We start from the raw sequence: 13,993 nt of genomic DNA, 5'->3' as shown, positions 1-13,993 counted from the left end.
CGACAGTGAATCACAATGTGTGGACTTGGGCCACATGTAGCATCAAGAGGGCATTTTGTGCCCATTCTCAGGTCGACAGTGAATCACAATGTGTGGACTTGGGCCATATGTATAATCAAGAGGGAATTTTGTGCCCATTCTCAGGTCGACAGTGAATCACAATGTGTGGACTTGGGCCATGTGTCGAATCAAGAGGGCATTTTGTGCCCATTCTCAGGTCGACAGTGAATCACAATGTGTGGACTTGGGCCACATGTATAATCAAGAGGGCATTTTGTGCCCATTCTCAGGTCTACAGTGAATCACAATGTGTGGACTTGGGCCACATGTAGCATCAAGAAGGCATTTTGTGCCCATTCTCAGGTCTACAGTGAATCACAATGTGTGGACTTGGGCCATGTGTATAATCAAGAGGGCATTTTGTGCCCATTCTCAGGTCGACAGTGAATCACAATGTGTGGACTTGGGCCATATGTAGCATCAAGAAGGCATTTTGTGCCCATTCTCAGGTCGACAGTGAATCACAATGTGTGGACTTGGGCCACATGTAGCATCAAGAGGGCATTTTGTGCCCATTCTCAGGTCGACAGTGAATCACAATGTGTGGACTTGGGCCACATGTAGCATCAAGAGGGCATTTTGTGCCCATTCTCAGGTCGACAGTGTATCACAATGTGTGGACTTGGGCCATATGTATAATCAAGAGGGAATTTTGTGCCCATTCTCAGGTCGACAGTGAATCACAATGTGTGGACTTGGGCCATGTGTCGAATCAAGAGGGCATTTTGTGCCCATTCTCAGGTCGACAGTGAATCACAATGTGTGGACTTGGGCCATATGTATAATCAAGAGGGCATTTTGTGCCCATTCTCAGGTCGACAGTGAACCACAATGTGTGGACTTGGGCCACATGTAGAATCAAGAGGGCATTTTGTGCCCATTCTCAGGTCGACAGTGAATCACAATGTGTGGACTTGGGCCACATGTAGCATCAAGAGGGCATTTTCTGCCCATTCTCAGGTCGACAGTGAACCACAATGTGTGGACTTGGGCCACATGTAGAATCAAGAGGGCATTTTGTGCCCATTCTCAGGTCGACAGTGAACCACAATGTGTGGACTTGGGCCACGTGTAGAATCAAGAGGGCATTTTTTTTACCCATTCCCAGGTAGACAGTGAACCACAATTTGTGGACTTGAGCCATATGTAGACCAAACCGCAGTCCCCTTCTTTGAAGATGGTTAATTATGATTGATAATTAATCCAAGGACAACATTTACTTTCCAGAAACCAGCTCAGTTTCCCCAAGCATGGAATAACATCCTTTAAACTTCATGTAAGATTATGAACCCTTAAGCGCTGGCAACCACCATAACCACAGACTAGAACCGACCAACCCAAAGAGCTTTGGGGCCGACCATTCTAATTCCAACGCAAACAAAAAGGTTGATCGCATAAATTCTTTTGATTGAAGAATCTGGAATTCAAGGCACCCTCACAAAGTGTTTTTGCTCCATTTCCAAACCCCATCCTAATGCTCGTTCCGCGTTAAAAAAAAACATTCCAAGCATCGCACAAAATTATCGATTTACGATCACAATTCTCAGCCCAAATGAATAATTGTACCAAAAATTAAATAAAATTGTAACCATGACCCGTCTGTTTAACCCGAGGACGGCCCGGAGCCCAGAGCAGGCCAAGGCTCGAGTTTCAAGCGACACCCGATTCGTCAGGGCCTCGCTGCGGCTTTTGCATCGTGCTCAGTCTTGTGGCACGACGAATCCATTCACAATGCACAGGTATCGCAGTGGATGGAAAGTAGGGGGAGAAGGTGATCGAGTGAAAGATTAATATCTCAATTAATTTGATCTCGATGCTAAAAAGAGTGAAAAAAGATAAGAGATTTTTACATTTCATATTTTAAAGCAACTAGATTTGACGTGTCTGGATCAAAGTACCGTAAAATGGGGTGAATGGGGACAGCAAGGTGAATAGGGACACAAACTGAAAAAAAGTTCGGAAACTTTTTTCGCTGAAAATTGATAACCAAACTGATTTGTTGATATTTGGGTTGAAAGTGTTCTGTTGTTTTTTTAAAAAGCAACTTATAGTCCCTATTAACCCCATATATGGGTTAAATAGGAATAAATAGGATTTTTATGGCTGTTCCTATTCACCCCGTTTTACGGGTTTACCCCGTTTTATGGGTGAATAGGGACAGTCACTAATAAAAAATAATAATAATCAAGAAACAATCCTGAGTTTCCAACTTATTGCTAAATTGATAGCTCAGATGGATGCACATAATATGCACCCATAATATAAACCACAGTGCCAATGAAAAAAAAAATGGCATAAAAAGTTTCTCCAAACTGTCCCTATTTCTTGATTATTATTTTTTTGTATTAGTGACTGTCCCTATTCACCTGTAAAACGGGGTGAATAGGGACAGCCATAAAAATCCTATTTATTCCTATTTACCCCATATATGGGGTTAATAGGGACTATAAGTTGCTTTTAAAAAAAACAACAGAACACTTTCAACCCAAATATCAACAAATCAGTATGGTTATCAATTTTCAGCGAAAAGAGTTTCCGAACTTTTTTTCAGTTTGTGTCCCTATTCACCTTGCTGTCCCTATTCACCCCATTTTACGGTATCCAAAGCTAGAGAATACCCATCTGTGGAACCGACACCTTGTGCCTACAGTCTCGTGCCCGTTCCTCCAGTCTTTTAAGAGTGCTGCCAATAGTCACCTCATGCTTTCTCCCATGGCCGCCTCCTGCTCTCTTCTACCTCCACTGACCCCGTTCCCCACCCTAATCCTTCCTACCACTCATTACCCTCATGTGAGACATCTTTGTCACCCTGTTCCCAGTGAATCCCCTGCAAGTCTGCGAACCTGCTGCTCTCCATTGTTTAGCTCCTCCATGAACCAACGTTTGTTCATACAAAATTTATTTCCCATCAATAATCTACTTCCAAACCAAAAAATGTGTAAATAATCAATGTATTGATCAATGTATTATTTATTTATTTTATTGCATGTGAATCGAATCATACAATGTTACTTGCTAGGTTCAGTGTTTCCTCCCTTTCTTTTCCTGTTCGTTCATTCCCTTGATGTTTGTCCCACTGTCATTTCCACCTTGCTCTTCCATGAGCCTCGCACCTGTACAGAAAGATGGAAAGAAATGTGCAAAATAGATAAATATCACCATTTTGTATGCAGCCTGGGGCTGTAGCATTGCTGACAGTACGGCTGTGCCACTGATGCAGTGCCCAGTTTCCAGTAAGCTGGTACTCATTTTGCCGACTTCGAAAGGATGACAGGCCGAGTCAACCCACCTGGTGTTATTTAATGGCACAACAGGGCCTAAACTCAATACCCTAAAACTTTAATCGTTAAGCCAACGCCAGGCTTGTCGATAAATAAAAATAGATATAGATAAGCAAATAATAAATAGAACAAGAAAGAGCAATCAGAGATTGCAGACCCTCGCCAGGATGTGTTTTCAGTGGCGTTTAAGGCTTTTGTGTGAAAACAAATGTGGCGGCCGAACCACGTGACCGATGACGTCATCAATATTATTTTTTCTCCACCAATTTATTCCTAGATTATGCTCAAGAAATTTCATCTTGATCAGATGAAGTTTTGTACTTGTCGAATCATGACGTCATAATGGAGGCAGTTATGACATCATCATTAACATATTTTATTCCCCATGGAGAGTTCTTTACAATGAGCCATGTCTCAATTTTTTCGATGCAGCACTTTCAGAGATATAGAGGTGCAAATGTTTTCGGTTTTTCCAAGATGGCGGCCGAACCACGTGACCGATGACATCATCATTTTTTTTTCTCCACCAATTTATGCCTACATGACGGTCAATAAATTTCATCTTGATAGGATGAAGTTTTGTATTTGTCGAATTATGACGTCATAATGGAGGCACCTATGATATCATCATTAACATATTTTATTCCCCTTGGAGAGTTCTTTACAAGGAGCCATGTCTCAATTTTTTCTGTGCAGCGCTTTTGGAGATATAGAGGTGCAAACTTTTTCGGTTTTTCCAATATGGCGGCTGGACCACGTGACCTATGACGTCATAATTATCATTAAAAATTCTACACGTAGAGTTGCACGTATGGTGAAAATCTCCTGTCGATTGGACCAACGGTTGCAGAGAAAATCATATTTATTCTGTGCGGACAAACAGACAAACAAGAAGACGTCATGCGTAGCACGATACTTGCAAAATAGCCCTCCCCCCCCCCCCCCCCCCAAAGTTTTCCATTGATACAGCAAATTGTCCATTTCATGAAGATTAAAATTTACCATCTTGATCAAAGCTCGGGTCAACGGGATGAAAAGTGATGATTTTAAAAGTTTGACCTTGAGTTGACCTTTGACCTTTTGACCTCATAAGTAGTTGGTTTCCCAATTCAGTGAGGCAACATGCAAATGCAGTTCTATTTTCAAGTCAATCGGATGAAAATGCATGGGTTTTCAGATGAAAATTGATGATTTTAGAAGTTTGACCTTGAGTTGACTTTTGACCTTTTGACCTCATAAATAGTTGGTTTCCCAATTCAGTGAGGCAATGCACAAATCCTGTTCTATTTTCAAGTCAATCGGATGATAATTGATGGGTTTTCAGTTGAAAACTGATGATTTTGGTAGCTTGACCTTGAGTTGACCTTTGACCTTTTGACCTCAAAAATAGTTCATTTCCCAATTTATTGACTCAATATACAAATGTTATTAAATTTTCAAGTCAATCGGGTTTATAATGGCGATTTTAGAAATTTGACCTCCAATGACCTTTGATCTTGAACCTCAAAATCAATAGGCTTCTCAATTGGGACGACCTAGACAACTTGGTGAAGTTTCGTGACAATCGGTTTAGAATTGAGACCTGTAGGCCGGTGACAAACAGACAAACAAACAAACAAACAGACAAACAGACAAACAGACAAACAGACAGAACCACAAACGCAACCGACCAATATACTTGAAAAATCTTCGATTTGGCAAGTAACAAACAGATGAAAAATCGGTCAGAGACCAAAGACTTGCCGGAATGTACTTTTTATCGGCCATTTTGGACAAATATGGCAGCCAAACCACGTGACCGATGACGTCATCATTATTTGTTTTCTAAACTAATTTATTCCTCGATTATGCTCAAGAAATTTCATCTTGATTTTTGTACTTGTCAAATTTTGATGTCATAATGGAGGCACCTTTGACATCATCATTAACATATTTTATTCCTCATGGAGAGTTCTTTACAATGAGCCATGTCTCAATTATTTCGATTCAGCACTTTCGGAGATACAGAAGTGCAAAGTTTTTCGGTTTTTCCAAGATGGCGGCCGAACCACGTGACCGATGACGTCATATTTATTTGTTTTCTAAACTAATTTATTCCTAGATTATACTCAAGAAATTTCATCTTGATCGGATGAAGTTTTGTAGTTGTCGAATTATGACGTCATAATGGAGGCACCTATGACATCATCATTAACATATTTTATTCCCCATGGAGAGTTCTTTACAATGAGCCATGTCTCAATTTTTTCTATTCAGCACTTTCGGAGATATAGAGGTGCAAATTTTTCCCGTTTTTCCAAGATGGCGGCCGAACCACGTGACTGATGATGTCATCATTTTTTTTTTTCTTCACCAGTTTATGCTGACATGGCGCTCAAGAAATTGCATCTTGATCGGATGAAGTTTTGTACGTGTCAAATTATGACGTCATAATGTAGGCACCAATGACATCATCATTAACATATTTTATTCCCCATGGAGAATTCTTTACAATGGGCCATGTCTCAATTTTTTTCTACTCAGCACTTTCGGAGATATAGAGGTGCAAAATTTTTCGCTTTTTCCAAGATGGTGGCTGAACCATGTGACCGATGACATCATCATTGTTTTTTTTCTCCACCAGTTTATGCCGACATGTCGCTGAAGAAATTGCATCTTGATTGGATGAAGTTTTGTACTTGTCAAATTATCAAATTATGACGTCAAAATGGAGGCCTTGGGCCGAGAGAGTTAAAAATTGGGCACAGTCTATTCCAGGGCAAGACAAATATGTGTGTAAAGTTTGGCGATTCTCCGTGCAACGGTGTAGACGTAGTGTTGCACACAGGCAGACAGACAAACGGATGACAAATCGATCAGAGACCGAGGACCTGCCGGAATGTACTTTTTTATCAGCCATTTTGGACAAATATGGCGGCCGAACCACGTGACCTATGACGTCATCATTATTTGTTTTCTAAACTAATTTATTCCTTGATGTTGCTCAAGAAATTTCATCTTGATCGTATGAAGTTTTGTACTTGTCGAATTATGACGTCATAATGGAGGCACCTATGACATCATCATTAACATATTTTATTCCCCATGGAGAGTTCTTTACAATGAGCCATGTCTCAATTTTTTCTATTCAGCACTTTCGGAGATATAGAGGTGCAAAGTTTTTGGTTTTTCCAAGATGGCGGCCGAAGCACGTGACCGATGACGTCATCATTATTTTTTTCTCCACCAGTTTATTTCCCAACATGGCGCTAAAGAAATTGCATCTTGTTTGGATGAAGGTTTGTACTTGTCGAATTATGACGTGATAATGGAGGCACCAATGACATCATCATTAACCTATTTTATTCCCCATGGAGAGTTCTTTACAACTAGCCGAAACCCGTGGAACATCCACGGAAGGGAGGATGTGGTGTATGGATAGAGTGTACCATTATGGATGGCATAGGGGATTTGCTTGTCCGAGTAAGAGTTAGGAAGAAAGATGAGAATGAAGAGTGCGTATATGACCAACGTATTTATTGCAATCTACTTAAATGACAACGCTACGATATACTTTTGAAAATATCACGTACCGTCTCGAAGTCAATGCCATCCTTTTATCTCTTCGTATACAACTCACTGATTTCTACCTTATCGTGAACAGGGTAAAGCCTACTTTGATAATCATGAACGGTGGCAGATGCAGGAGTTGGTGAAACGAAGGGGGGAGGGGGGGGGGGGGCTGATCATGACCTACCCTACGCCACATGGCCTACGCCATTTGTTGAGATCATGGCCACAACGGAAACACAACTGGATAGGTAGGGCCTAGGCCTACGCCTACGTTTCGTCACTCGGCGAAGTACACTTTGTTTTAAGCTTTCAGAGGCTGAAGCCTTGGTATTTATTGCTTTATATGATACTGATGGGCTGCTGATCGGTTTCACTTCGTCGTAATCACAGTATATGGAATAAATTATGGTAAACCCACCTGATGAGGTTAGCGTACACCGCGATCGATGACACCGGCACAAATGGCGGAATGCATGCTCTGGATTGTCCACTCAGTGGACGGCTTGCTGTCGCCTTCGACTGTCCAATCAGCGGACGGCTTGCTGCGCCTTCACCCAGCAGACGCCAATATGATGGCGTCGTAAGATGGCGTCGTATCGGCCGTTAATCGGATGCTTTTGGGCCCCAACGTCGGCTAATTCAGATTTTTCGAGTATGGCTGTACGTGATAAACAAAGAGCACGGTTCGTAGATCGTAAATCCATTAGTGCCGTGGGCATCGGGTCACTGGGTGCGGTGTAAAAGGGATAACAAAGTCGAATCCTTACGGTATTATTATATAGATGAGCTATGTCTCAATTTTTTCTATTCAGCACTTTCGGAGATATAGAGGTGCAAAGTTTTTCGGTTTTTCCAAGATGGCGGCCGAAGCACGTGACAGATGACGTCATCATTAATTTTTTTTCTGCACCAGTTTATGCCGTCATGTCGCTCAATAAATTGCATCTTGATTGGATGAAGTTTTGTACTTGTCGAATTATCGAATTATGATAATATAATGGAGGCCTTGGGCCGAGAGAGTTATAAATTGGGCACAGGGCACAGTCTATTCCAGGGTAAGACAAATATGTATGTAACGTTTGGCGATTCTATGTGCAACGGTGTAGACACGTAGTACTGCGAACAAACAGACAAACAGACAGACAGACAAACCAACCGATCAACATACTTGCCGGAATCTTTTCCGGCAAGTAACAAACGGACTCAAATGCAATACCCTCTCCTCTGGCGAGGGTAAATATAGATAAATAAATATCATTTCCTTCATTGTCAATGAGGAGAGCAATATTAGAGAGTACTGAAACCTGAAAAATGTTAAAACAGATTTGTTGTCAAAGTCTCTTTAAAAACAGTAAAACACCCAATTCTCCCTATGCCACCCCCCCCCCTCGCCCCCCCTCCCCCTGCAAGATTTGGGGTGACTGGAAGAGTCGATTGTCCCAGATCAGCGTTTGGCCACCAAAGACGCCATCACCAGACCACAAATATTCCTAATGCAGTTCTCATTCGCACGGGATCATATTTAGCCGTGGATAACTGTAGAACTTTACGTCATTGATACGTGTTAAATAAAACACAATGGGAAGACAAAATGAGTTGTTTTCCAACAGTCAGAGTGAAACTTTAGGGGTCGTTCCAATTTGACCTGGACTCTGAACGACTGAAAAGCGAAGCGAATGTGGGTTTCGTGACCTACAGACATGGGTGAATAAAAGGCGAAGTCAAATTTGAACCTTCCTTGTATATCGGCAATGTTTTACTCACCTCTAGGCTGTCTAGTCTGGGTTCCAATCCCGACCCACCTCTAAGCTGTCTAGTCTGGGTTCCAATCCCGACCCACCTATAAGCTGTCTAGTCTGGGTTCCAATCCCGACCCACCTCTAAGCTGTCTAGTCTGGGTTCCAATCCCGACCCACCTCTAAGCTGTCTAGTCTGGGTTCCAATCCCGACCCACCTCTAAGCTGTCTAGTCTGGGTTCCAATCCCGACCCACCTATAAGCTGTCTAGTCTGGGTTCCAATCCCGACCCACCTCTAAGCTGTCTAGTCTGGGTTCCAATCCCGACCCACCTCTAAGCTGTCTAGTCTGGGTTCCAATCCCGACCCACCTCTAAGCTGTCTAGTCTGGGTTCCAATCCCGACCCACCTCTAAGCTGTCTAGTCTGGGTTCCAATCCCGACCCACCTCTAAGCTGTCTAGTCTGGGTTCCAATCCCGACCCACCTCTAAGCTGTCTAGTCTGGGTTCCAATCCCGACCCACCTATAAGCTGCCATCCTGAGGTTTCAGAGGCAGGGTGATTCATCAATGTGTGTGCCGTTCCTCCGATGGACGAGTCACAGCGACCCATCTGCGACATTAGTTGGTGGAAGTTAAAGATTCCACGGAGTTCTTCGCAAAGAGTTGGCGCACTATCACCGACTTCATGAACAAATTACAAATTCCTGCGACAACCAGCGGAGAGGGTATTGCATCAGCAGCACAGCCGCATCCTTAATCGATGATGAACGAAGAAGAAGGCAATGTTTTTGTCGCCTCTTTCATTTGTGGGGGGACAGGGTGGGTGTGCCCCCCTTCTGATGGTATGAGGCCCGACTGGACTTGCCCTCCCTACGTTTGGAGGTCTGCAGATTTGTGGGAAAGGCTGCACACTCGATATTTGCGCTTAGACTGTCCACGATGTGAAATTTCCACCTTCATTCCTGAGAATCAAACATGCACAGGAATTGAACAGGATTAGAAACAAACAAACAAGGAAAAGCATTCTGTAGACAATAACATGTGTGAATGAAGAAAACATGAAAAAAAACATTTATTTGACGAAGAAACGTGCAAAATGAACATTAACTTTACTGGGGGGACATTCGGCATCATTTACAGACACTTTGTCTGTCATCCTAGGACATGTTCTACCTGAGTCGGTTCAGTTAATGCTAAAAACCGCAGAGACACTGCGCTCACTGTAATTTGCAGTCCAAGTGAGATCAATATTTTTCTCAAACTGTAAAAAAAAATGAGTGTTGATCCCACAGAGGACATTGCAAGGTTGAAAGCTGTTTTCCATGACTGCAGTAGGGGCACCAGGTTAGCAGGATAGCCTAGACTAGAGGAACGCACAGCCTCTGAGCTGTCTAGTCTGAGTTTGAATACTGAACCAGCTATAAACTGCCACCCTGGTGTTTTGCAGGTAGGGTGATGCATCAATATGTGTCCTGACCCTCGGATGTATTAAAGATCCCAATGTGTCCTTCACAAAGTGTAGGTGAGACTGGCAACCTGAACAAATTAGAAATTCCTGCTGTAATCTACAGGGGGTGAACCTTCGTTCTACGATGACAACGAGTAGAGGCATCAACATGATATGCGCAGCAGAGATTGTCACAGTGATGGTGGCATACCTGCAATCTCCCTGCTGAAGGTGACATGCTGAGCTTCTGTGAGGAATGCCCGATTAAATGGAGATGACAGACCAAGAACGTCACAAAGAAAGTCCAACACCGGTTGTGCTTTGTAGAAAGCTGTAGCCGATACTACATGGAAATGGGGGGAAAAATTGATAGTCGGATTAAGAACAGAGGAAGAGAGTGGCCATACAGGTCTTAGCTCCACACTCTTAGGTCAATGGCATCTCTCCTCACCCCGTCAAACGAAAGATAAATAAAATATAGCCCTTGGAATAAGAAACCATGGATTATACACCATCGACATTGAGCAGGACGTTCCACATCGCTGGTCGTAACGACTGATGGAAGCCGAACCAGATCTCTCGACCAAATCCCAGCGGGTGGACATGATGCATGGATTCAGAGAAAAATGATCTCCCCACAGGTGTGTACCTGAGGGTCAAAAATCAATTGAGGAGCTAGTTAGGAGCAGGGTATAGAAATAAAATGATTTTACCTTCTCCACGGCTTCAGCAAAAGGGAAAAGGAAATCTTTTGCTGAACTCGAACGCCAAAATTATATTGAAAAAAGAACTTGCACAAAAATGTTGGCAAAAACTGCTAACCTCATCGACTGCAGATGTTGCATTATGACATCGAGAGCGATCATCGAGTCACGGGGCACCGGAGCACTCTGCCCGACCAAAGAGTTGTGCAGGAGGCGAAAGTTGACGGCAGCAACCCAACGCAAAGAAACCAAGAACTTACGACTACTCCAAACGTGCCCATCCAAGATGACCTCCAGCTCGACCTGTTTGAAGAACATCACCAGCACAGAGCAAGTGCGGTCAACTGCACGAGAAAGTAAAAGCTGTCGACGACCTTCTGGTAACTTACATGGTCACATCCAATGGGCAGCGGTGTGGCAGTGTAGAGGTTTTTGAATCCATCGTAGGCGGGAATTGTCTCGCCAAATATCTGCTTGTAGGACTTGATCATGTGCTGGATGACCTCTCTGCATAGCAGGCCGCAGGGACGAGTTCAGTGAGATCTCACAGGTCATTTTATACCCTTTGTGACATGATGAATGTATATATTTTATATCCGAGGTGTGCCGGTGCTGTTGGCCGTCATCGATTTATGACGTACAGGAGGGAGGATAGAAAGAAGGTTGGAAGGAGGAAGGAATAAAGAATAAGTAGGAAGGAAAAACAGAGGCATGTATGGAGCATGGGGTGGAGTGCAAAATATTCCACCATATTTGTGTACGTAATAAATAGATCCTCACTTATGAAACTCAGATTTGTTTTCCCAGTGTAGCACGTGTTTATTTATACTTCTGCCTTTGTTAAAATATTTATTACACCTGATGTTCAACCCGACCGGAATCCAACTAGCGGAAAGAAAACAACTAATGAATCCACTGCGGTGAAAAGTTTTCACATTTTTTTTTCCTTGAACGCAAGTCACGGTAAAAGACAACACACCATTGTATTATACGTTGTTAACATTTGTCAACAAGTTAAATTTGCCCTCAGATCTCACAACTAGTCACGTGGTATGGTGAAATGGACTATAAGAGGAAATGGTCTTAGTGTGAATCGTTCACTTAGAGATACAAGCACAAAATTTTGCATTGATGTTCTTCCATAGACATGCGTTAGGTCCACTCGATTAGCCAATTCGAAATGCAACAAAAAGACAAAATGGCCGCCAAAATTGGGAAAATGTGCCATAAACTTTGTAATATTATATTTAGGATGTACGAGTGTAAATATACAAATCACAGAATTATATATTATCTATGAGGTAGTTAAAATTTTACATTTACCTAACGATACTCGTACGTCCAAAATACAATATTAAAGAGTTCATGGCACATTTTAGCAATTTTGGCGGCCATCTTGAATAAAATGGTCTCTCTATTGAATTTCCAGTTGGCTAATCGACTATGTTTAAAGAGCATCTATATAAAAAGAACACTACCAAATTCTAGGATTGTATCACAATGTGAACGGTATTTTTAACCAGGTGTAGTCTTGATTGCAACACGACCTGTTGAGTCTCCGTGGACACTTTTCGGGACAGACTTGCACGTCATAGTTGTGGATGACGCCTTTGGGGATGTCCAGCTGGAAGAGGTTCGTCCGCAGACTGATGCTACTTCCGAGGACACCCACACTCGGTCTTGCCGGGGGCTCGAACACCTCCAAGATTGAACACACTAGGGCATGCCCGTACTATATATATGCCCGTACTATATATCTATCTAAAATTATATCCCCCCCCTCTATTTACATGAAATGGTTTGGTCCATTCGCAACGCCAAAGCGAACGGCGAACGGCTTGCGAGTACAGTGACAATCCCCCCCCTCTATTTACATGAATGGTTTGGTCCATTCGCAACGACCACAGAACCCCCCCCTCTATTTACATGAAATGGTTCGGTCCAAAGCGAACGGCTTCCGGAGTTTGGTAAAGAAATCGCCATCGCGTACACAAACGCGCAGGAAAGCGAATGAATCGCAAATTCGTTTTTATTAGTTTTAAAACATCGTTTAACGCCAACATAGCGCCAACATAGTTTGCAAACGTGAAATAAATGAATACGCTCTCAAATGTGCCATCCGAGGCAGAGTGTGTCCGCCACGTTCGGCACACGCGCTAGTTCGCTGCTCTCTGATTGGTTGAATCGTTTTTTGGACATATCTCGGTAAGTAATTGTCCGATTAATATGAAACCTTGAAAAGGCACATCCTCGGGTCCCCAGCAATATACCTGGCAAGTTAAAAGTATATCGGACCCGTGGTTGTCGAGAAACAGCGGTCACAGACAAACACACAGACAGACACACACACACACACACAGAGATTACTGGAATTATAGATAGATGTCTGGGACGGAGATAAAAAGTCAACTTAATCCGAGGATTTAATTGAGATATTTTGGCAGATATTCCGCGTTTATGGGAGAGCACATCACGTGAGTCGCTCTGGGAGAAACACGATTCTGTAACAAAGATCAAAAAGGCAGACCGCAAGCGGAGACCGCGTTCACGACGTAGCACAAGCAGCCCACCTCGCGCGGCAACCACATAATGTGACAACCAATTCCCGTCGCTTCGATCGCGCATGCTCCTCTGGCCACGCCTCTAAAGCCATGCGGCGCTCTAACCACGCCCACATCAAGGCGTGGCCAGGGGATGTTTTATCCAACCTAGATCTTTGTCACCATTGGAAATCTATAACCCTATTTGTGAACGTCTGTTTGTTCGGTTGTGCGTTGTGCCTCATGGACAGCCTAAGGAAATGACATAGAGAGGGAAGAGGAGGTTCATGGGGGGTAACTTTTCACGAGAAAAACATGGGCGCTTCAGATTTAGACTCGGAGTGTGCCCAAGGGGCGTGGCGTGGTAGCGGGGCGTGCCCAAGGGGCGGGGATTCCTCTAACTATAAAATGGCCGCTACACACACGTGACTGACTATTTATTTTCCGGGCAACGCCGGGTAACTCTGCTAGTTACTAATATTAATATTAATATTAAGCCCATGCCCCCTCCAAATAGAGAAGTCCAACTACGCCTCTGCTTTAAACCGTTAATTGAAGCACCGTCTCCCCTCTGTAACACAATATTATATACAGACTAGTGGATTGAATATATAATTGCTTCATATAATACTAACAGGGCTGCCATTAAAGTTCCCACGGTGTCCTTCACGAA

At 43.1% G+C, this 13,993-nt stretch overlaps 1 protein-coding gene across 1 annotated transcript in view; it reads right to left on the bottom strand.

The window, feature by feature from the left end:
* Positions 1-12,490, bottom strand: part of LOC137421869 (protein argonaute-1-like) — a 59,982-nt gene extending 47,492 nt beyond the window's left edge. Inside the window, exons 1-5 of the mRNA XM_078773178.1 lie at positions 12,328-12,490; positions 10,899-11,287; positions 10,589-10,725; positions 10,288-10,419; positions 9,504-9,591 (exon numbers count right to left, since the gene is read on the bottom strand). Coding sequence (XP_078629304.1) covers positions 9,504-9,591; positions 10,288-10,419; positions 10,589-10,725; positions 10,899-11,098 — 557 coding nt within the window. The 5' untranslated portion in view covers positions 11,099-11,287; positions 12,328-12,490. The remainder of the gene's footprint in view (positions 1-9,503; positions 9,592-10,287; positions 10,420-10,588; positions 10,726-10,898; positions 11,288-12,327) is intronic.
* Positions 12,491-13,993: the final 1,503 nt, after the last annotated feature.

This window comes from Myxine glutinosa, chromosome 2 (assembly GCF_964187855.1).
Source record: "Myxine glutinosa chromosome 2, kmMyxGlut1.1, whole genome shotgun sequence".
Taxonomy (NCBI): Eukaryota; Metazoa; Chordata; class Myxini; order Myxiniformes; family Myxinidae; genus Myxine; species Myxine glutinosa.
This window is presented reverse-complemented; position numbering and strand designations above follow the sequence as displayed.